The sequence below is a fragment of the Rhamphochromis sp. 'chilingali' genome (assembly GCF_963969265.1).
Source record: "Rhamphochromis sp. 'chilingali' genome assembly, chromosome: 1".
Lineage (NCBI taxonomy): Eukaryota > Metazoa > Chordata > Actinopteri > Cichliformes > Cichlidae > Rhamphochromis > Rhamphochromis sp. 'chilingali'.
In genome coordinates, this window is record NC_137929.1 from 32,973,930 (window position 1) to 32,999,278 (window position 25,349).

General features: G+C 43.2%; 1 protein-coding gene across 2 annotated transcripts in view; it reads right to left on the minus strand.

Moving 5' to 3' along the window:
* Window positions 1–818: 818 nt before the first annotated feature.
* Window positions 819–25,349, minus strand: part of nwd2 (NACHT and WD repeat domain containing 2) — a 55,533-nt gene continuing 31,002 nt past the window's right edge. Inside the window, exons 1-5 of one of the 2 annotated variants that reach the window (XM_080905478.1) lie at window positions 18,379–18,588; window positions 13,927–14,130; window positions 11,961–12,111; window positions 9,502–10,091; window positions 819–4,847 (exon numbers count right to left, since the gene is read on the minus strand). In XM_080905478.1, coding sequence (XP_080761604.1) covers window positions 951–4,847; window positions 9,502–10,091; window positions 11,961–12,111; window positions 13,927–14,130; window positions 18,379–18,390 — 4,854 coding nt within the window. In that variant the 5' untranslated portion in view covers window positions 18,391–18,588 and the 3' untranslated portion in view covers window positions 819–950. Of the gene's footprint in view, window positions 4,848–9,501; window positions 10,092–11,960; window positions 12,112–13,926; window positions 14,131–18,378; window positions 18,589–25,349 lie in introns of those variants that run through there. The other variant, XM_080905477.1, reaches the window with a different exon arrangement.

Below are 25,349 nucleotides of genomic sequence, written 5' to 3' on the forward strand. Positions count from 1 at the left end.
TTGAACAAACGCCACTAAGCCTAAAGCAAATACACTGGTTAAGGCGTGAATGTGCATGGTGCTATGCTACTTTTATGCTCAATAGTGGTGTTTCCCTTAAAAAAACGAACAGCAGACAAACTGATGGAACTGCAGGCAAATTCACATCCAATTTACGTAAACTGTTCCAAGAAATTTCTACAACTATCGTTACAGAGAGCAATGCCTTCCATCTCCCGCGTTGTTGACCAGTACACTGATCGCTCACATCTGGCGTCAATGCAAGTATTATGCAACGGTGCGTAGACTGTGTGTACAAATTCCCTGCATTTTCATAAATCTTGTAATCTGCACATAAAGAACATTTTAAATTCCAGGCACTCACTTTGATTGCATTAAGCACAACATAACTTTTTTGTTTAGTTTTTTTAAGGACAAATTGCAGCAGCCAAAAAGAGACATGTACATATGTTCATAGTTCTTCCATTTTGTACAGTACAGCCTGATATTAATACAAACATGAATATACTCTTTTACGAACAACAGTATGGCTTAATGTGCACAATATAAATAAAGATATGGTAGGATGATAGTGGCTGAGATCACTGGAATGGCTTTGTAAATGTTTGAACGAGACTTCTGAATCATAACTTTGTTCTTCAAATGCAAAAGGACACATAATGGCAAACTAATACTTCACACGATTTACATGTGTTTTCTTTTGAAAAAACAGTATTTTCTAACAGTCTTAATGCGTAAAACAAAGTGTGTCGTAAGTTGGAAGTAATTCATACATAACTTGAGTGCAGCGATAAAAACCGGTCGGCCCATTAACTACCCATAGGGCTGACATCTGCAGCTGAATCACGTGGCTGTAAACAAGAATCAACTGCGACCCCAGAGATTCTAAGCTTTGTCGCCTGTCTCCGCCCTCCCACCTTAGCTCCTCCCACTCCTCTGTTCTCCACCTGTCACTGCAGCAGTTCAGTCTTTTTCGTAGGTGTTGTCGACTCACCTTCTCCAGAGTCGGACACGTTGATGGGGCTGTCCCTGGAAAAGACCTCTGTTGACTCTCTCCAAATGCAGTCGGCAACAGTCTTAAAGGAATGATTGCTGCATTTGGGACGGACCTTCTGGGAGGCATTGTTGACAATCTGGCGGCTGTTGGAGGTGGCTATCTTTATCTTGAGGGCAGCATCCACACGATCCACTACTGTGTACGTGCCAATGCTGCCGTCCTCAAAGCCGATGATGATGTTTAGTGCTCGCTGGGAGAGAGACAGGAAGGTGGGGGTCTTGTAAAGCGAGCATGTGCCAATGCTCTTGCCATCGGCAAGGCGCATCACGATCAGGTTGGACACAACGCCCGCGTCGTCGTCTTCGTCACAGTTCCGGAAACATATGTATACAAGGTAACGCCCATCTCTTGATAACTTCTGACGCCAAATTATACCGGCGGCATGAACAAGCCTGAGCTTCCCACTGTGAAGGTCCAAGACGTTAATATTCTCGTCACCTTTGGAGACAATCCCTAATTTTCCGTTGGGTGAGATTTGGAAGTCCTCTAGATTTTTGAGGAAATTGGCTGGCAACTGGACTCTCCTGCAAACGGACTCATCTGCAACGCTCCAGATGAAGACTGTCTCGGTGGACGTGATGAAGACTACACAGTCAGGGCAGTCGGGAATGAGTTTGAAGTTGACAATGGTAATGCCATCATCGCAGACAAACTTCTTTGATACGCTGCCTGACCACAGGCTGACAGCGAGAAGCTTGTTTTTTGACGTTCCCACAAGGAAAGTGTTCGCTGTGGTGATCAGTGCATTCTGGAGGGTAACTAAGATGTTGCAGACTTTGTGCCCCGTAGCAAGCCTCCACACTCTGGAGGCATTCTGCTCACAAAGGGACACCACAAACTGGTCATTGTGCGTAATTAACAATTGTGATATTCTCTGTCCATTGATGCGGAAGATGTTTTCTCCTGTGTTGGTTTGCCAGACATACTGACTGGACTTGTCATCCGAAGTCACCATGAGATCCCCTGAGGAGGTTAGGACACAGTTCTCTACTATGCCCTCGTGCTTAAAGACTGTCTCAATGAAGCCAGTGCTAAAGTTCCACTTGTGGACAGCTTCTGAGCCGTCCATGGTAAACACATAGTCCTCTCTGCCAGACAGCTGCAAGGTCTGGATCTTCTTCCCTGTTTTGTCAATGTTGGACATGGCGGTGATGATATCAATGTCCCAAACAGACAGAACTCCACTGCTGGCAACCGAAAGGAGCAAGTTGTGGTGGATTGATTTGATGAGTTTCACGATAGCCCCTGAGATCTCAATCAGGCTAGCCATGCACTGTCCACTGTCTCTCCTCCAGACAAAGATAGAGGAGGTATTTTCCATGGAGGCCACAATGCTTTGGCCATTCTTGGAGAGTACAGCGGCAACAAAGCGTTCACTACGTTTGGCTTTAAACTTTTCTACCATCTTCCATACTTTTGTGTCCAGCACCTCTATACTTCGAGCCTTGCAAATGAGAATGGAACGTTGGTCTTCTGCTAACTCAATGCCCACTACTTCGGTCTCATCCCCTCTACAATCATAATCCTCCATCAGCTTCGGGTTAGTGACCTCTTTGGTGTTCCACACGGACAAACTGCCTTCATTGTCAATCATCACCATTTGGCTGAGAGTGTCGAGTACAAGAATGGACTTGACAAACCCTCCAGAAAACTCAGACGTCACAGTGGCCAACTTGTCACCATTTCCAAGATGAAAGATGGAGACCGTGTTGAGGTACTGGCCACAGAAGGCATACATTCCATCTGGCGAGCACTGGACACAAGTCACCTCATACCAGCAGTGGAACTGGTACAAAGGCCAACCATAGAGGAGGTCAATGACGTTCACATCTTTACTAGCCTCAAGCCATGCCAAAGCATGATGGGTAGATAAAGTAAAACCGTTAATGAAAGCAACGCCACCAGTGATGCCAGCATGCTTGGAGCCCTTGATTTCAACCTCAGATAAAAGGCAGGACTTGTGATTATCATAGATGAGCAGTGTGTTTTTAGTTGTGGCCACAACCAGATACTTCTCATCAGAGGTTAACCTGATTCCCAGCACAACAGATCTGGCTGTGTCGATCTGCCGTAGAAGTTGCCTGCTCTCTACATCCCAGGTGCTGACAGATCCATCTTCCAGTGCTACGAGGACTATGTTTGGGGCTAGAGTGGGCAGGATCTCCACAATCTGCATGTAGCTGGAGCAAAGAGGAAGCCTCTCTGGACTGTAAGTAACATCCATAGAGGAGTGGAGAGGCACAATAGAGCAGTACTTTGGGCCATCTTTGTCACACTCCAGAAGGAGGTGTCTGAGTTTAGGCAGGGAGGTGACAACTGGCAGAAGTCTTTGCTGCAGCTCTGCAGACAGCGACGCCGGATTCTTCAGCACTTTTACTTTGATGCTACGGAGAGTTGTGGCTAAAAACTTCAGCTCTTTCTCTTGGGTGTAACTGTAAGCTAGGTCAATGTCTGTTAGAGCCTTTTCAAACTGGCCAATCTTGATCATTGTGTAGAGCCAGCTGAAGTTCATTATGACACCAAACATGAGGTCATCTGTACGCCCACTCCTGGTAAGGTGGTACACCAGCTCTGTCATTTTTCTGTGGTTGACAAAGAAAATGTCAGGCTCCAAAAGGTTGCACTGGAACACCCAAGGTTGTTCAGGAGTCTGTCTGTCATAGGAGTACTTATCAGAAGATGTCTTTTCATGGGACTGCTGATGGTGAGGGTTTTTGTGATGAGAAATGTTCAAGGAAGTGAAATGGTTGTTATCATAGGTAAAGATCTTCTTTCTGCCCCCTGACCATGCCCCTAGAAAATACTCAGCTAAGAGGCTATGCATCTGATGCACGTCCTCCTCATTGCTAAGGTACAGCTTCTGGGCAATAAGGTGCAGGTGCCTGTTGGCCCAGACCATCAAAGTGACGTTCCGTACCTGACGTTCCACCAGATACCCCTCAAGCTCCTCTCTGAGCTTCGCAATCAAGTCATAGGCGATTCTCAATGGGTTTTTGAGGTAAGTTGCCACAATGACATCACCAAGAACTATGTTATCAAGGGACAGGATATCTTCCAGCTCAACTTCAGTTAGCCCAGCCTTGGCCATGGTGATATACCCTAGTGCTCTGAAGACAAATCGTTGGCCTAATTTGTTTTCCACAGAGTAGAACAACTGCTCTATGCTTTCGTGCACCGTCGAACAGAGCGACTTATCGTCCACATCTTTATGTGACCTCCAGTGAACTACTTCCCTGTAGATGAGGTTAACAAACATTGGCAAAGTACACTTGGCAAGTGCCTCATTGACATAGATCTGCTGGCCTGAGGTGACCTTTCTCTTCACCCCCAGCAGTTGCTGCTTTAATGTCTGACTGCAGACTTTGCGGTCTCTCTGGATTAATTCAACGTAATACCCCTCATCATGGATGAGGTGGCGAAGCTTCTGCAGGATGCCGTGTTTATTGGGCAATGTTGACACCACAATGCGGACCGTCCGAGGGAGGTGTATGGGGAGCCACCACAGCTTGCGAGCTTCATCAGCTTCAGAGAGCTGCTCCAGGGCATCTAGGACAATGACCAAGGGCCTGTGGAATGACGGTTCCCCTAAGAGGTTGATCAGGAGTTCCTTCATCTCCTGAATCTTGTTAGGCAAAAAGTGAATCAGGCAGCGGTAGTTTAATGCAATCTGTTCACAGATGCTCTGGAGGAGGGTTCGTAGGTCTGTGGAGAGCTGGCTGGAGCCGATATAACGAACAATGACCACTGGGTCGCTTTCAGGGCCCATCTCTTTCTGCAGCCACGTGTAGGCCTGAAAAACAGCATTGAGAGATTATTACTATGGATAAATCCAACATGGAAACCATTTTTAATCATTTTCTAGTTACTGGACATGTGTAATGTGTAACACTCCGTTAAAATATTCTGTAAATGAGAACTACTCTAGTTTTGAAGCTATAGTGATCTTATAATTTCAGTCATGAATTCATTAAATGGCCCAGAAGAGATTTCATTTGACATTAAAAATGTTAACTGACATATTCAGGGCAACACGAAGACACTCCACATTTGACTTTCAGTGAGTTTGAGAGAGAGGGAGAGAAAAAGACAGACACACACAGACAGATTCGGTCTACTGCGTATTTAAAATGTTATGTTTTACATGTGTTTGCATCTCCATTCCTCATTCTGCGGGTAAGGAATGTGAGCAGACGCTGAATTTATAAAACTGTAAATATCAAAGACCAAACATATGTGTAGAAAAATCATTTAACATTTTTCCTCAAACAGTGTCTGGCACCTTTATTTAACTCAGCAGGCAGAAGATAACAGCCTTTATTCTCAGGCAGGTTTACATTAGAGCACGGCTTTTGTTTCTAAGACCTTCTGTTTGAATAGTATACTGTCAAATACAAAGTCTCAGTTTCCTGTGCTCAAAGATAAATATTTTTTAAAGTTACTGCATGACGCTAACTGTACTTCAGCACATTATAATGATAGACATCCTCACAACAGGCTGTCTTTGTGCACAATCGGTTTATTTTAGCAACGCTGCGTTCAAGGTGTCCAGGCTTTTATTACCAACATAGAAGTAAAAAAAAAAAAAAATGAATTTGAAGGACTTGAAATGCAATAAAACAGCAAACTCATAACACTGTAGAAAATGTTTAAAAGCTTTGCTTCTGCAAACCTGGAACACCAGGCTGGTGCTGGGTGTTTATATGGTAATGTAAAGAGCCTACAATAATACAGAGAAATTATAAATAATCACATAACTCCCTACGAGCAAGCACTTGTTGACAGGGAGAAGAAAAAACTCCCTTTTAACAGGAAGAAACTTCCAGCAGAACCAGGATCAAGGGGAGGTGACATTCTGCTGCAAATGGTATTAACTGTGCACGCTTCTCACTCACAGCTGTAATCACATGACTGACTTACATCAATGAAAGACGACAGTTAACAGTAACACAGAAGTTGTTCAGCAGAGCAAACAGTATGGCACACAAAATAAAGGATTTCTAACACTAGGAACTGCACATTTACAAACGTCAGTGAGCCAGGCAACACAGCAGTGTGTTAGCAGCTGTGAGGAGCTATGTTCACACAGATGCAGGATGAACAAAAGAGAGCAGCAGCACACACACACGCACATAGAGCACCTGGGCACCAGGTGAGACAATGACAATGTGTTTCTCAAGGCTAACAGGCGTTTTTCGTGATAGCAAAATAATCCGTTCTGTGAACTTATAAAAAAAAGAGTCCGTTTCTTATTGTTTTGGCTGTGTAGATTTTTCCAACTGCAAACCTATATAAAGGGCGACGTCATTGTTATAGTCTTCGTTGGTGTTTGTTTCACATGTTACGTTTCAGTAAGAGAATAACAACCCTGTCCCAAATGAAAACGTGTCAGCAAATTCCTGAAGGGAGCATTTCTGAAACTATCAAAAAAAGAAAAAGAGGGAGTATCCAGGAGAGAAAATGAATCTATGTCATAACTTAATGTAACCAGAAACCTCTTTTAACCCATAACCTTCGACACTGCTCAGTCGTCCTGGCGTGCACTGACCCTGCGTGTAGTTACATGTCCCGGGAAGTGCATGTCAGGTTACGTGGAAGGTTACGGCGTAGGGTTAAAAGGGGTTTCCAGTTCCATGTCCAACTGGAATGAGTCTAAATCGGCTGTTACAGGTTTGAAACGTGACACTGATGACGAGGTGCCTTAAGCCTGCATTCTTCTTAATGGTCACCAGGGGGCGAGAGCTGAAGAAGAAAGACTGTAAAGAAGTCTATGGGAAAGCGGCTAATCCAATCTTTGATTATCCAGGATATGCTCATTGGCTAACAAGGTGATTGATAAGTGATTAGCCAATGAGCACGCTGTTACACTGTCATATCCACGCCTGGCTTTTAAAATACCAATCAGACAGCGGGGAAAATGTTGATCTCGAGGCTTCAAAACAGGACTTCTGAAACCACTGAGCGTAGCTACATCCATCTTAATTACAACCAACTAATATAGCACATACATAAAATGCAACATAACCGCAACAGAAACACCACAGAACTATAAAACGCACATTTGTTTTGAAAGTGACTTGATTATAAATGTGCATAACTTTAATTAACCCAATCCTTAAGTACACTAAATGCCGACGATTATCACGAGCCGCAAACTCAGCAGCCTCTAAAGACTAATTTCTGCATAGCCAGTAATCTCTAACTGTGCCAAAGCAGCCATTCCACTCTTAGGAACCCATTACCTATTGCTGTGTATTACGCTATTAAAGTCTCCTTAACGGCTAGTTTAATTTATCATCCGATATATTTATCTTAATTCTGCATTTCTGTGTGGTTTGGGTGATGATATGAAAATCTGTTTTATTTCCTCGCACATCTGTTATCATCATAAAACACGACCGAGGCCTAAAGCTACTCTGAGAACTGAGGTATTTAAGCTCCAAATAAAAAATCCAGTCTTTGTCCTTTCATTCTTTTCAGCTACTTCCTTAAAGTGTGCAAAGAAAATCAGTATTACTAGAATAAAACAGTCCAAACTCTAACACCAGTGTAGGACATTTTGACTGGGACTGGCTAAATACTACATTACACATCAAAGACATAGTTAAATAGATATGCAGTGCACCTCATCTTCAGATGGAAATGAAGATTGTGTGCTGGCTGTCCGGGTCTTCTCCATCACAGATGCTTCACAGAGAAGCAGGGTAATAAAATATGCTATTTAGAGGACATAGCTGACGGTTATTAAATAATCATTTGTAGCGTTTACATTTCCGTTAAATTGTTTCGTAATAAAAATGCTCTTCTCTCCACAAACACACCACAGTGTGGAGGAACACAGATCTATATTTTCCAGCAGACCCAGCTTTGCCTAAGCTTGGATTCAAATGAAACAAACCCAACAGGCCCAGTGTGAGTCGTGCACACCGGCCTCGAGTGGCTGCAAGCTTCTACACCTTATTAAGCTCCTTGAATCTAACAGCGTCCCTTTCTCATCAACCCCAGGCCCGCCGAACAGTTCAAATACATTTATTTTCTTACTAATTTGCTGAAAGTGACTGGAGACTAATACACGGGTTAATGCTGAAGTTCAAACTGAGCATTGTTGTTGGTACCAGAGATGCTGGTGTGAGTATTCCATAAACTGCCGATCTGCTGGGATTTTTCCACTAACCGTCTCTAGAGTTTAGAGAGAAAGATCTCTGTGCGAAAACGCCTTGTTGACATCAAAGATCATCAGGGAAAGATCAGACTGCTTTAAGCTGATAGGAAGGCAACAATAAGTCAAATAACCACTTGTTGCAGCTAAGATATGCAGAAAAACACCTGCGAATCCCTGAAGCAGATGAGCTGTGGCAGCAGAAAACCACACTGAGTGCCTCTCCTATCAGCTAAGAACAGGAAACTGAGGATAACGTTTGAAAAAAGATTCACCAAAACAAAATAGAAGATTGTAAAAATGTTGCCTGATCTCATGAGTCTCGATTTCTGCCGCAGCTTTCAGATGTTGGGTCAGAATTTGGTGTAAACAACGTGAAAGCAGTTCAGGCTTGCTGTGGTGTGATTGTGTATGACCACAGTGAACCATCTTCTGATGGCAACACAATCATCTCAAACTGGTGTCCTGAACACGACAACGAGTTCACTGTACTCGGACGGCGTCCACAGTCACCAGATCGTAGAAAACAGATAAGCAGTCCATACCATAGATCGTTTTAATGTTGCTGTTTAAACTGCAGCGTCTTCTTACACCCTCCCACTCATCCTTTTACTTTGAAGTTTAAAACTTTTCCTGTCGTCTCCCGGAAATCTTTACCGCTGAACTTTAGGCTTTCATCATCATTTTGTTGCACCTTGTAACATTTTTATACCACCTCTATAGCTCCGCTTTTGGGCAAATACTTGAATGGTGCTTAAAATAAATGTGAGATTTATTACAAAGGTTGGACAGGAGGGGTGGATGTGTGGGTGTCTGCTGTGTGATCTTGGCTACAGTGTGATCTTAATGTAGCCGGGCGGCCAGATGGCACACAAAAGCCGGAGAGTGAACAGAGAGTGAGGTGCGTGTGCACAAAGAGAAGTCCACACACACACATTGGCTTCCACTGAACAATAAATGTACCCATTGCAACTGTTTCAATAAGCAAACTTTCCAGAAGTTCCACACAGATGTAGGCAAACGTGTACACACGCAGTTGCATGGCTTCGTGGGAAATTAGAAGCATGTGCATGGTGATGGACTGCCTCTTGGCAGACACACAGATGGTCAAGCAAGCGTTTGATGAGAAGAGATGAACAGTCTCACGCTCCCTCATGCTCTGTTGTACAAAGATGGACACGTGCTTGGATCAGACAGACGAGCGCGAACGCACAGCGAGAGCCAAAATGAGAGGAAAACTGAGACGTGGGTGGCACAAAAAGACGAAGTTACCGCCTGCATGCCTCACCTGTTTTGCCACCTCGGACAGCAGCAGCGTCTTTCCGGTGCAGGGTCCCCCGTACACCACTAGAGGGCTTGTCCTGCTCCCCTTAGATGGCATCAGATACTCCTGCACGTAATCCAGAGACTCGGTCTTGTACTCGTAGAGGGCCGCGTAGGACTTACACAGGGACAGGTGCTGCAGGATCTCGTCGTACAGCGGGTCAGACTCCGTGTCAAAGTTCTGCTGGACCGTGGCCTGGATGACGTCCACCATGTCCTCGTAGAACTGCTTGCACAGACCTTCTACATAGTGGCTTTCCACTTCTTGGGAGTAGCCTAACTTCATGTCGCAGTGGGTGACAGAAGAATAGACGCGGAGATTGGAGGCGGCCACGACCGTGGGGATGAACTCATCCCGCACCTTCAGGAGGCGTTCGTAGGCCTCCTGGTTGCGCATGACCCGATCGCTGCTGACCACGATGTCCATGTAGCGAGCCATCTCAGGGAGTTTGGCGAAGCGGTCAAAGTTGGAGATCTTGCGAATGTAGCAGACACATTTCCTGAGAAAGGCAGGCGTTTGTTTCCCAAGGGCAAAGTCTAATTCATCCTCCAAGGCTGAAAGAAGAAAAAAGACATTTTTTAATTGATCATATTCGAGTAGCACACAAAACCCACGAGCAACCTGCAAAGGTAAAAATTCATGACATGACACGAGCAGAACGGAACAGGTTTAAGGAGCTTTTAGCCTCCCATTATATTTCTCTTGAATCTTATTCACAAGAAGGTTTGTAAAAGTCTTACAATGCAGCTTTACTGAACTGTATCACAGGCTCGCCCACAAAGAGCCCACTGACTGAAACTCTGCTTTCAGCTGAGCTCACAGGGCAGTCTGCTAATGACGGAGGGGAAGAGACAAAGAGTGAAAGGAATGCTGGGAGTTCTGGGAGACGGCACAACTTCCTCCACAGACTCTTCAATTAATGTGCATAAAAACTAGAAGCGTCCTTGTTATCTAAAATGATAAAACTCTAAGCGACACTCCTTAATTAGCTCATATTATTCCCGATTTCCACAATTTAAACGACTAAACTGTGCCTGGTTGATAAGACTGTCATTAAAGTGTCATTAGTAGTGTGTTGCTTGCACTGTGACAGCATCAGAAAAGAAAAGCAGATGGACCGCCTTTTATAGAGGTGACTTTTAATGCAGAGAGAGTCAGAAAATTAGATGCAACTTCAGCAAGTTGTAATGATTTTAATTTCTTATTTTATTCATTTTAAACATGCATCGGAAATATGGCTGCCCTGAGAGTTCATTTAGATTCATATTCTATTACTCTCATTGTATACTTGCAATGACACATTGTTCTGCAGTCACACTAGAAAAACACCATGGTTGGAGACTGCAGCTGCAACTTTGTGCACTTAACTCGCAATCCTTGCCTTTGAAATAACTGCTTCTGAGACGGGGACCAGGTCTGCACCAATTGCAGTCAGTTGCTGTCTTCGAAGCAACTTTGATGCATCAAAGTGGCAATAAATAAGAAACAATCAGAAGCCAGTCTCTAGTATTCAGTCGGTTTGTGATTGAACGCAGTCGCGTTATCAACTGTGTGAAATCTGCTTGTGATGAATGAAATGCAAAAATCTGTTGCCATCTACTTACAACCAGGGCAAGTGCCACCACATACATCTCCATTTAGACACACCCCTGCTGCTATGGGGCACAGACAACACAGAAAACAGACTCGCAACAATAATAATAATAATAAATAATAATAAAAAGTTGTGAAAGGCAACCATCAGCTTCTTTCTGATTAAAAAAAGAAGGGTTGTCTGACACTGCGACACGCTGCTTGGATAAATAACTCGGAAGAGAGGCGAATATGTGATCGATCAATCACTGTCGTCCGCTGAGGTGACTCTGATAGATCCTGATTGCATCTCATCTCTTGTTATCAATTTAGTTACAAGGTGACAGGCTCACTTATTAAATATACGGCCTTTGCCGTGTGATTTTTTGTTCCCCACAAAGGTTAATGTTGTTTTTATTCCAGCCAGTTGCAACCTTGGCATATAAGTGTTCTTTAATTGGGTATTTTATGTTGTGCGCATAAAACAACTTTTTAATTTATTTATTAGGAATAAACTCACCGTGTTTTATTTACTGTAGCAATCGAGGCTGCGACCAACAAACTTTTTTCATTATTGAACAATTGTAAGGAGAAATTAGCTGGCTTTTATTGTAACATCATTGTAACAACCCCAAGCCGACTTTTTAAAACTTGAAAACATCCAGCGAGGTATCACAGAAGAAACAAATCAATTTTTTAAAATCTAAAATTCCAATAATTTTCAAAAACCAAATGAAAAGCCAGAAACATAAAAGTGAGCAGCAGTCCAGCAGACAAAGACGTGTTCCTATTTGAAAAGAAGGTATCGAGAAAAATATGACATGAAAAGAAAAAGCAGACGTGAAATTTACCAGAGCAAAGGAATTTCTTGGCCTGAGCGCTCTTCATGGTCCCTTTCTCTTGCAGCTGCAGCACCGCCGTTCGGAAGATCCTCTTGATCTCCTCTGACACGTTCCTCCAGGCCTTGTCGTTCTTGGTCTTGACTACGCTGCTTGACTCCATCTAAGCAGAAGAGGGGGCAGAGAGAGGACAGTCTGACTGCACAGCATGGACTCTTACCATGTACGGAGCGAGTGCTGTCACTCGCTTCTGTGCAAGAAGACGTGTGCGGCGACACAGGAAACATTCAAGTGTTTCATATGAAACAAGCTCATCATAAAGCTGACTTTAGCTCCTCTCCCTTTAGGTTCATTTTATTCTGATTGGTTGCCACATGCAAACAGAAGGTTTGAAGAAAAGGGGGTGGGGCTTCTTTGCTCATAAAGATGAACATATTAGAGCTATTCCTCTAACTGAGAGTCACTCAAAAACTGTCTACAAAGAAGCATGGATGTTCTGAAGAGATTACTTGGACTTATTATATATGCCTCACTAGTAGATGATTAGACCCTGTTTTGCCTTCAGAACTGCTTTAATTCTTCATGGCACAGATTCAACGAGGTCCTGGAAACATTCCTCAGAGATTTCTGTCCATACTGACATGACAGGATCACGCAGCTCCCATTCCACAACATCCCAAAGATGCTCTACTGGACTGAGATCTGATCACTGTGGAGATCATCTGAGTACAGTGAACTCATTGTCATGCTCAAACAACCAGTGTGAGACATTCTGAGCTTTGTGACATGGTGTTATCAGAAGATGGGTTCACTTTGGTCATAAAGGGTTGGACATGGTCAGAAGTCAAAGGAGCTTGCAAAGAAAAGCGTCTGGACTTCTTTAAGTTGCTTGAAGACGTTTCACCTCTCATCCGAGAAGCTTCTTCAGTTCTAAGGTCAAATGGTGGGGAGTCCCCGATTTAAACCTAGTGGGAGTAACCCCCCACAGAGGGACAAAAGGACCCCCTGATGATCCTCTAATCGCCTGGGCCAAGGTGTGAAACTGGGTGTGGGTCCCAATCAGCCAGGGTTTCGGGTGAGCTCATTGTGAAACCTGGCCCCACCTTATCATGCGAATTCCTGAGATCAGATGGCTCAGGATGTGAGTGGGCGTTAAGGCGTCTGGGGAGGGAACTCAAAGGTTTATATCTGGGACTCTCCACCATTTGACCTTAGAACTGAAGAAGCTTCTCGGATGAGAGGTGAAACGTCTTCAAGCAACTTAAAGAAGTCCAGACGCTTTTCTTTGCAAGTTCCTTTGACTACGATGACCTGGATGACTGAGAACCTTCACAGACAGACATGGTCAGAAACAATACCTGGCTGTAGGCTGTGCTGTTTAAACGTTGCTCAGACTTTCAGATTTTTCCATCGCCATGTTCAAAGTACCTAAAATGATCTTTCTTCCTCATTCTGATGCTCAGGTTGAAGTTTTTGACCCTACAAATATCTGTGTTAAAAAATGTGCGACGAAGTGTACCTAAAAAAAATGGCCGGTGTGTTTATGTATGACATCGAGTAAGGAAAGGCAAAACGACTGGTTCTCTTTAATGCTTAAATCTTGAATTTTCTCTGTGATTATTTTTATCATCAAAGTCTTTCACAGCACTTTTTTTTTTTACTTCAGCGAAGCTCAAGAGAACATCAAGATGGTGTACTTAAGAAAACTGAGGCGTACTACTTCTTGAAAGTTAAAGGCAGACCTTGGACGTTTTATTTAAAATAAATGTTGCTAACAGATTCTTTAAGTGGCTTTTCAGGCTGATTTGCAAGGATGTGAAACATTTAAAAAGACAAAGTTCACTCATCGACCTCAAAGAACAGCTGCTCTTCTTTTTCCTGCACGCTGAATTTAATTCATTCCACACAAAAATCAAGGACACGAACAGCGGGAGCCTCCTGTTAGTGTGACTGAGTGCGATTGAAGCTCTGGACTCACAGAGTTCTGGTAGTTCTTGAGCATTTGGGCTTTGGGTTTGAGGTAGTATGCGGGTGGCACCGAGTTTTCATCCCTGCAGTACCACTCTTCCAGGATGTGTGTGTCCAGCCCCGCCTCCACCGCTGCATCCAAGATCATCTCAAACTCCGCCGATTCCACCTCCCCCGGCACTCGGATGCTGCCGTACTTTTCTCCCACCAGACCCTGATGGAAAGAAAAAGGAGAAGGAGAGAAAGGAAGAGGGCGAGGTGAGAAGGAGAGGCGGGAAATGCGTCTCGTCGCGACAGTTTCGGGGGCTCTATTTTTTGGATCAGTGGCGCGGGGTGAATGGCGAAGTCAATGATGCGCACAGTGCGACTTATTTAAAGCAATTTCAGAGCCACGGGCGCACACGCGGTGCGGTGGGCACATCAAGCAGCCACTTTGTGACGGCAGGGATGTAACTGCTGCCGCAATCCCCACTCCCGTGCGCACCGTGCTGAGCGATGACAGCTTTATGGAGGATGGAAATTGCTTTACGCGACAGTTACAGTAAGGAAATGATGCGCCTCTTTTCCCCACACAGAAATATTTATTCGGTGAGGGTTCAGAAATAATGCTCACCAAAAGTTAATCACTATCACACAAATATCACAACATACAGCGCTGTGAAAGAGAAACCTTTAGTTTACAGAAGGAGACACAAGCTTTCCACCAGTTATTTATTTTATTAGTTACTGTTTGTTTAACCCTTCATACATGAGCCAGAAACACTCAAGACATTAAAAAAAGCAGGTAAAGAACCATGAAAATGTCCTAATACTGTTTCACCTGTTCTGCTGACTTCTATACACTTATGTTCCCTAACTCAGGTCCGTGAGTCGTTTGGTACCGGGCCGCGAGAGTTGAGGTTCAGGTGTGAAATGTATAGTTTTCAGGTTTTTTATCGTTTTTCAGCGTTATTTTGTTATCGTTTTTATCGTTTACTCGGTTTTCCTGGGTCTTCTCACGTGTGTTATGAATAAATTTTCTTTTTTTCGGTACTGGTACTGGTTTTATTTTGTTGTATTTATCTGAGACACCTTAAAGGCCGGTCCATGAAAATATTGTCGGGCATAAACCGGTCCGTGGCGCAAAAAGGTTGGAGACCGCTGCCCTAACAAGTCTGTCTCTTGTCCGGTCTTCCTCGCCTCACCCCCAACCAGTCGCAGCAGATGGGCCTGGTTCAGTCAGAGGTTTCTTCTGGTTAAAGGGGAGGTTTTCCTTCCCACTGTTGCCAAGCGTTTGCTCACAGGTGGCTGCCTGATTTTTGGGCTTTCTCTGTGTTATTGTAGGATCTTTAACTTATGTTTTGAGACCTCTGCTGTTGCAATTTGGCACTATTTTAATAAAACTTTTTTGAATTTATGAATGGATCCAAACGAGGTTAAAAAGGTAAATGGACTGCTTCTTATTTAGTGCCTTCTTACTATACATGAGCACCCAAAGCGATTAATACATCATGCCTTATTAACAAGCATTTTTTTTTTGCACAAGGAGCGATTTGGGCTTCGGTTTCTTGCCTATGGGTACTTTAGTATACAGACTAGAGCAAATCGTCAACCTTCTGATGAGTAGATGAGTTGCTTTACCTCCTGAGCATCGGTCAAGGCAGTGACTTTGAGTTGGCTACTCAACAATCAGAAGCCTTGTGTGTGTGTGTGTTCAGATGCTTGTTAATGCGCATATGAGCTAATTACATGGCAGCAACTTGATGTTTTCAGCTGCTATATTGATGCTATATGCTAACCTGTCAGGTTGACTGATGATTACACCATGAGGTGGATAAGCAGTATACGCTTTTACCCACAGAGCTCAGAAACTTTTTTTCGTGACAACTCAATCAAATTTTTGTCTTTTTACTCAAACAAAAAGACTTTTTTTTACTTGTTACGCCAACCAAGCACTAGCAACATGTTACTAATGAAGTGGCTGGCAGGTATGCATTATTTTCTCTTCATGCTGTATGCAGAGGTGCAGACAGGCAACCAGTGGGATTGATCTGTATTGCAGTGGGTGGGCAGTACACAATGAATACCGTTGCAGTATTTTTAATATTTCCTAAACCTATGCTAACACGATGACATGAGAAAAATACACTTCAAATTATTTTGGTGCCTGGTAGCCAGTATTGTACGTGTCCACAGGCAGGTTTCTGCACGCAAGCATGAAAACGAAAGTGCTCCGACTCTCCTGCAGGCACAAACACAGACCTGTCTGCATCCTGCTTTCAAACTGAAACCAACCCGGTGGCTAACATGCAAACATTCTTATATATTATGGAAATATATACACCTGAATGTATGTCATTTGAAGAGGGAAATAAGGCATGAAGCTGCCATATTACACAGGACTATTTTTCAGGAGTTTGCAGAGGCATCTGATTTAGGCTTCAGCTTCATGCAAAAAAGCAGCTGCCAACTCGGCCCTTGTTGCTCGAAACTCAGTGTATAAGGCATGTTGAGGTAATAATAATAATAATAATAATGGATACTTTATTGATCCCCATGGGGAAATTACTTGTTTTTCTCTGCATTTGACCCATTCACTCAGTGAAGCAGTGGGCAGCCCACTAAGCAGGCGCCCGGGGAGCAGTGTGTAGGGACGGTACCTTGCTCAGGGGTACCTCAGGGTAGCCGTTAAGTGGATTCGAACCGCCGACCTTCCGATCATGGGGCGACCACTTTACCTACTGAGCTATCCCTGCCCTAGATGTTTTTATTATAATACCTGTTCTGATTTTTCCTGAATCTTGCTTCTGACATGTGCTTTCAATACAGTAACAATTAAAATGACTTAAAAAGGGAACATTTTCAGAGGTTAGCGCTGTTGCCTTACAGCAGGGAATGGTCTGGGTTTAAATCCACCATCTGGCTGGACTGCGTTTGTGTGGTTTTACCACCTTAAGTATTCAGGTTTCCTTTCAGAATCCAAAGAGATGCAGTTAATGAGAACAAGTTATTCTAAATTCCCCGTATATCTGAATGGTTGTCTGTCTCTTTGTCTCTATCTTCTAGTCCTGTCACAGGCTGTACCCCATCTCCTGCTGTCTCCATGCAGCTGGAATAGGCTCCAGCCCACCTGTAACCATGAGGGTGATCAAAGTCAAGCATATATACATATATAGATATTAGGGGTGCAACGACACACAAAATTCACGGTTCGGTTCGGTTCGATACTTTGGTGTCACGGTTCGATATTTTTTCGATACAAAAAAAATGTTCATGCCTTTTTAATTTGTCATTTATTAAAATTATAAATATATATTTTAACTCAAAAGTACAGTTTTTAAATTTAACCCTAACCCTTGTGCGCGTTTTTTATTTTGACAGCGAATGCGCACCTGCGGACCACTTATGTGCAGCCCTGGTTATTTAGCTCATCATATCGCAGCCACAGAAATTCTTTTGTCCATGAAACCATAAAGCTGCACTTTCTTTTTGCCTTATAGTCTCATTTGTCATAACTTCTCCGTTTTGTGGTAAGCTTTTCTTTGGCTGTCACTTCTTCACCCTGACCTGTCTTATTTGGCTCAGCAGAACTAAAATATATATACTGCTACTTTTACACACGGACTCACATAAGCTCAGCGATTCTCTGCGCGATCAACCTCTCACATGTTTAAGCTTGCTGCGGGAGATTTCACTTGTCATGTTTGCGTAGTAAGCTAACGATTAATAAGACGATGTCAGAGGAATTGGTGCACAAATTATCATCACTCACAGATCAGTGCTGTCATTGCAAAGTGAAAGCAAAAAAACAAGCGCAAATTCAAACGCGATTTCAATATGTCACATATTGACAGTGGCTCACCGATGCCAATGACATAATTACCCAGCTACATTTCTGAAAGAATGCAAAAGCATTGACATATATTTTTCCTACAATAGCCCGACGGGCAGGGAAGAGATAGATTTTGGTAGCCCGACTGGAAAGATCGCTAGCTCCGGGACGTCGGGCTAGCGATATTGCAAGCCCTGTATCTGATTGAGGAATCACTCATCTTTGGAAAAGAGAGTTTATTACAGAGAAATGTCTCTTTCCAAAATAAAAGCTATACTATCTGCTTCTTCTGGGCTATATTCTCAGCAGCATAAGGAGAATCACGTGCTAACAGCTGTCTAAATGACTCGGCTAAAGTTAGTAGCATGCTTGTTGTTTTTGTCTTTGCACTAGGATGATGTCGGCGTAAATGTGCAGTCATATTCGTTGTGTTCCCACTAGTGCTTTCAGGTTAATCTCGTTGAAATGACCTTAACGCCACAACACGGCAAATCTCCGTTAACGAGCTACCGCCGATCGCCCCGTGCATGGGGCTAGACGGCCAACACGTTAACGAGCTAACTGCGCTAACACACTAGTTCACACCAATGTAATTAAGCATTGCATGGCACATCCAACATACTGTTTTACTTTAGTCCATGACTCGCTTACCTTCAGGGTCATACGTCACATGAAAACCAAAATAATTCCAAACGCCAGATCTGAATGAGGGTGGGGGAGGTCCATCTTGCAAGGAGAGCTTAACTTCTGTCTCGCTAGCTTGCCCTGCGCTCTTCCTCCTGACTATGCTGTCTGTGTTGAGCGCTCAGTGGATCTGCGCTCGACAGTGCAGCCTAGGCGGAGTAGTCGAACGCAGATTCACTGAGCGCTCAACACAAACAGCATCGTCAGAAGGAAAGTTGATAAAATAAATTACAAATGTTGTATTGTTCGATACATATGCGTACCGAACCGAAAGCACTGTATCGAACGGTTCAATATCGATACGAATATCGTTGCACCCCTAATAGATATATATATATTCAAATAAAGCAGAGTGCACCCTTAAACATAAGCAACAATCTCAAAAAACAGATTTGTTCTGCTGGTGCACAAAAACATTTGAATGACAAGTGGCTGTAAAATGCACAGACATGGTCCAAATTTTCTAATTCCCAGTAATAAGCAGTATTAGGGAAAATAAGCAGATTTGCTTTTCATATAGAGCAGACGGGGCTGTTTTGAAGGAAAGGAACTGAATGCACTAATTAAAGGGAAGTGGAAGTTAGGATTGTGAAATTGAATTTGTGTGCTATAAGTAAAGGTTATTATCATCACCATCATATGCCAAGCCAATACCCACAATCTCATCCACAATCTTCTAAGTCAGATGCAAGAACACTGCAAAGAGTGGACGAATAATTAGGCAGCATCGAATCAAATCACAGCCTCTTCATCCCGCTATTATCTCGAACTCCGCGTGGCATATCTGCCAAGAGTTCCAGTGAGCCGTCGAGCTTCCCGTCAGCTTTGGAGTGACAGCACATTCAATACCACTAGAAATCATCTGGGCCATTTTCTGGCGCCTTTCTCGCTGCTCTCTATCAGCCTCATCTGAGGACAATGAGAGCAAAAATAAATAAGATACTAGAAGACCTCCTTTGTAAAACCAGCTGATCTTTACTCCACGTGTCATGACACAAACCGTGCGAGCTACAAGCCAAATGACGGCGAGCTCCGATGAGCGGGAAAGCCACGGCGACAGTACGCCCCCCTCTTCAATGACGATTCAAAGCCGTTCCACGCTGGACTTCTTGTTCTCTTGGCAGTCGCAGTGGGAGAAGATGCAGAGAACGATCAGATGACGGCATGTGTCCGTAGGACGGCCTACCGTCGCCTGAGTGAGATTCATTTACATTCAACCAGTTTTGTGTCCATGTAGCGAGCGTTCGTTTGAACGTACAAGATGGTTGTGTCAGTTGCTTCGGAGGAGGAGGTGTGCCGTGTTTGAGTGCAACAGCATATTAAAGATGGTGCTCTGGCAACAAAAAGCAAAGCTAAGGGCTTTTATGAAACAACAGGCTTAGCGCTACTGTGACTTTATTTCCAATAAAGCAAGAAGCCCATTAAAACAAGAATGCCAATGTGAGAGCAAAATAAGTGCCAGGCAAATTTAAAAGACAGACACAATACAAGCAAGAAATGTCAGGAGAAGGCTGGGATTCCCCCTGTGCGCGACTCCCCGCCTGCTCTTCCTGCCAAAATAAAGAGTTTCACAGAAAAGTAGGGCAGGCTGCTCGCTATCTTCAGTTGTGTCATGAGCTGGATCCAAGCCCAAAATGTTTCAAGTAACGAATGAACTGTTTGGCTCAGAGTGCTCCAAATAAGAGAGAATGAAGAAAACCATGTGGTTTCTTGTCTTTTTTAACATTTGCACTCCAAAAACAAAGACAAAAATATCGCATTTCCTTTTGTTACTTAAACCAACAAACAACCTGAAACCTCACTGAGATCAATGTGATAACACAGGTTTTGTGTTCTGTACAAGCAGCAACATCTGAGACTGAGCTACTGGGACAGCATGAAGATACATGTGCAGGAAGTAAGTGTGCAAACCTTCAGCCACCAAACTGGATCTGTGCTCTGGTGTTGGTGCCTTTTGGAAAGATTTTCACTGCCCTTTGACCTCTTCGTTAGGAACACTGGGTTGGACCCAAGTTTGCGCCTTCAGAGCTGTTTTGATTCTTTATGGTTCAACGAGGTGTTCCAAATGTCCCAGATTCCAGGTTCATGTTGACATGTGTTTCTTATCCTGATCGAAGCAGTGATCAGAAAGGATGGACATGGTTAGCAACGGTATTTAGGTGTTTAAATGATGCTCTGCTGATACTAAGGGGCCCAAAGGGTGCCAATAAATCCCCCCAACACACACACCATTACACCACAACACCTGTTGTTTACACCAAATTCTGATCCTAAAATTTGAATGTCGCAACACAAATCAAGACTCATCAGATCAAACAATGTCCTGTGAGCCCACCAAAGCTGAGGCCTTAGCGTCCTGTTTTTTAGCTGACAGCAGTCGCACTCGGAGCGGTCTTCTGCTTTAAGGTTCAATGTTTGTCCAGAGACGCGCTTCTGCATTTAGGTTACTCTTTCTTTCCTGTCAGTATGAAGCATTCTGGTCACTTTCAGACCTTTTTCTTTAAACCATAGAGATGGTCGTGAGGGACAATTTCAGCAGATCAGGAGTTTATGAAATACTCAGACTAACAACCATGCCACATTCTGATGCTCAGTTTGAACTGCAGCAGGTCGTCTTGACCATGTCTACATGTCGAAATGCACTGAGATGTTATGTGATTGGTTCATTAGGTATTTATTCCAATGAGCAGTTGAACAGGTGTACCTAATAAGGTGCCTAAAGTTTTTCCTTTTTCTCAGGAGAAAGTGTCCAGTGGGCTTGTACAGAACTAAAACAACACTCAAACCAACTGATGATCACGTTTTCCTTTTTAAAGTGATCTTGTTGGGGTCCCTTGAAGATTTTATAAATGTAACTCTATGTGTCTGACTGACATAAGCTGTGAGAATCTGTGAGAATTTGTTTTTCTCGTGCAGTGAGTCTATTTGCTTTAATAACTGGACAATCTAATTAAATCTGGAGGTTAAATTTGTATTTCAGCATTTGTATTTTCAAACATATTTTAAAAACTGGATAGCACTGCCTATTCTTGTATATCAGATTGAGTTTAAAGTAGCCTGGCTCTATTGTAGCAGCAAGTACAACAGAGTAGAATACAGTGGATGTGCTCTAATGAACTATAATAATAATAATAATAATAATTGATCTTAGAATGAATGGCCATTGGTCTTTGTAGTTAAGCTAGCTGATGGCTTTCTTCAGAGCCAAAAGAAACACAGATGTTCTTCCACTCCTCCAAACTCTATATTGAACTCACCTCTTGCTACAGCACCATACACGCTGCTCAGGCACATGGAGAAAGCCACAGAGTTCAGCAGTTATCCACATTGGGGACACTCAGGTGGGCAGTGACCATTTTGATCCAGCCATTTTTTTACGTTATGTAAGATCAACCTATTTCAGAATCAATGTTTAGGTGCAGCTTAGATCTTCCAGGAACCTGTGAACACTGAAATGCCCTGCAGGTCAACTCATCTGCCTACCTCAGATGACCTTCTGTGACTCACGGCACTGCAGTGATGTGTCGGAGAGGATGGAGGCACTGGGCTGAGCTATAGTAATACTGAGTGTGTGTGTGCGTGCATGTGTGTGTGAGAGAGAGAGGTAGAGAGAGGAGAGAACAGTCACTCTCCAAGTTGCTGACAAAGTCTCTGTCAGCTTGCATCCCAGTGATGTAGGGCGAATGGAGTAGCTGTGTGCATGCACGTGTGTGTGTGTGTGTGTGTGTGTGTGTGTGTGTGTGTAGAGATGGGGATTAAGATAAAACCATCTGATGCTTCCTATCAAAATTACAAAATCAGGTGTTCAGATGCCTACACAGACACAGACACTCACACCAATCCACCCGTCTGTCACTTCTGTCACCTACTTAGCTTACTGAAGTCAAACTGTAAATGAAGAAACAAATAAATTGCAAATATTGTCCGGGTGGCTTTAACACCCGTGTCTTAGCCGGAGAGCAGATACGCAATGGTGGATTACTGCCTGGAAGCTGACAACTTCCTTCTTGTGTGTGTGAGTGTGTCACTCCATATGCTAGTCTTTTGAGAGAAGTTACTTCTTAATACACTTTAGGTTGTGCAGAAAACACATGAAGCCAAAGTGGCAATAGCAAAGCACACAGTGGCCAAATGGCAGTGCCAACTCTGCCTCCCTCCCGCTTTCTCTACTCTGTTTTTTTTATCCTTGAAAGGGGGGGGGGGGGGGGGGGGGGTGATGGTAAGGGGCTATATACTCTGACTAAGTGCACTTTATCTGATGAGCCAGCTGAGAGAGGCAGCAAAGATTTTGTGCACAGCTACAGTATGAATTAGCAAATCAATCACTCACACGGTCAATTAATCAATGAAACACACAGTCAACTGTTCGGGTATTTGCTGCATAAGCTTTTGCACAGCAGAGGGAAATATGGCTCTGAACAGAAGCAGATGATGAGAGAAAAAAACGTTTTTTTCTGACACTGAGAGCTGTGTTACATCTCACTATGTGCAAACTGGAGCCTATCAGCATGTAGTATGTGCCAATCGTCATGGTAATTTTGCAAGAAATTAGTTTTTCACCATCATTTTGACTTCACTAGAACAGAATGGTTAAAAAACTGTTCAAATCTGAACTGATTTGTGTATTCTTTATCCATGTCATACTGTTTCTTGGTGCAGTCACGTTCTCCTCTGATTCATCTACTGTCCATTTACTTCTTCTGACTGGCTGTCCTAAATAGATAGAATAAACCAGCCTTTAGAGCTTATACATGACGCCAATGCAGAAGTGCAAAAACAGCATATTTTCTAGGATCTACTTGAGACTGGCTCCAAAAGGACTCCTGTGTTACAGCATGAAAAAGCATGTTTGGGGCCTAAAATTAGTTTTGGCTTCCTGGAGTGGGGTGAAAATTTTTTTTTATAGCCCATCGATCCATTACTGAGTGACTGATAGGTCTTCTAACACAGGCAGCTGAGACTCATCCACGACTTGGATTGGACTTCTTCAATGTGATTATGCTGTTTGTTATATTTGGAGCACAATTAACGTATTATCTAACGAATGTTATGATGTTGCATCCACCCAACATGTTTGTGCTTTATATGGGGGAGTGAAATTCTTGGATTTTTATTAGTTGCTTAGCACTAATCTGATATGTATCTCTGTGCATTGCACATATGCAGTTTATAAATCCAGTTTGATAACCCAGCTAAACAGCACCAGCTGATTAGGGCACTCAACTCTCTCATCCATGTACGGTAACTTGTGGCTTTAAAAAAAGCAATACTGCTAAAAGCGAAACTTTTAAATGCAGATTTCAAAGTACATGTATGATACGCTAGTATATAATATGAAATATGGTAAGTGAATCCAAATGCATAAGTGCCTTGAACCTGCCTTTTTTTAAATTCACTTAATTCACACCCCTGCAGTACCTTTGCAGCCCACCAGGGGCCCGGGCCCACACTTTGGGTTTCACTGGTCTGGGGAAACGGCCTGCTGACTCTGTGAACACTTCCTGCAGAGTTTATGATCCATTTTGTGAATTTGGGTCATTCTGAGTGTCAGAAAGGAGGGTTGTCCAGGATTTGCTCATTGGCTAATGATTTGATTAACAAGTCATTAGCGAATGAGTGGGTGGGTTCAAATTCAGATGCACCCCCTCACTTGTTACAATTTTGATATGCCAAGAAGAAAAAACTAATCTCATCTAATGAGGCTTCAAAAATATGACTTCATTAATGGCCTGGTGACAGCCTATCCGGTCGTTAAGTCTGACGTCACTAGCCGTGTCTGGGCCTAAACTCCGCTGCAGGTCCATATATCAAACGATCACTATGGCATTACTGAGAGTTGAAAAACTGTCTAAAGTCTTTCATCTTTAATACCAGGTGTAACAATTGAGTTTAACATCCAGCCATCCATGAAAACGGAATTTATGACATTTAACTGAGTTAGAAGTTAGCAGGAAGTTAGCTCGCTAGCTTCTATCTAAATACAATATAGCATGTCCTGACTGCGGGGTTTTGGAAACAAATTAAAACGTACAGCTCTGTTATCACTTCCAGCATAAATGAAGACAGAAAACTAAACAGCAGTGATGTTTGTAGGGTTACTGAAGTTTGGCTAGCTGGTATATAATGATGTGCTACGTGACCGCTAGCGACACAGCTATGTTAGCATAATATAAACAAGCTAACTTTTTTTCCACTCGATAAAAGTTAACGTGAGTGTTGTCGGTGGTCAGGAACAAATGTAATTGCATGGCAGGATGCTGTAAAAGGACCAAACTTCAGCCAGGAGAACAACTGAGATAATCCATCCACAATACGAGGTTAGTCATTCATATACTGCTGCATGGGCTGGGCTGTACATCCTAAGGTTTTAAAAACTGAGCTTAAATAAATGATTAGCGGTAATAAAAGCCGAGGGAGGTCAACAGTGATCACTGACTGTTTTAGAAGCTTTTTGAGATTAAATAGAAGAAAATACATAACATTAAACATGTTAACAACACAAAAGCCATATTAAACGCAGACTACTTTAGGCCCGGAAGTAGGATTCGTCACGTCATCACTTAACGACCGGATAGTATGAGCAACAGGAGGGCGGAGCTTCTTTGCAACCTGTGTGTCTCTGTGTATTTAGGGTATTTACTTCCTTTGACATCACACAGGCAACGAGTGAAGAAAACTGCCTCAAACTCAGCATCTAAAGCTGTCTGAAGGCTGAGCTTTGCACATGGGAGGTCTTCTTTAAATGAACACTGGAACAATATTTCAGTCCCACATGTTTTCCTGCTGCTTTAAGAAGCCCCTAAAATATATCCTAATTACTCCTGCATGAGTAATGCATTGTATAAAAAAAACTGCAGCACCCATTTGAAATTCATGAGCCTTTCTGTGGCATGATTTTTTTTTAAGATTTGCAGCTGAGTGGGAACAAATGCGTTCAG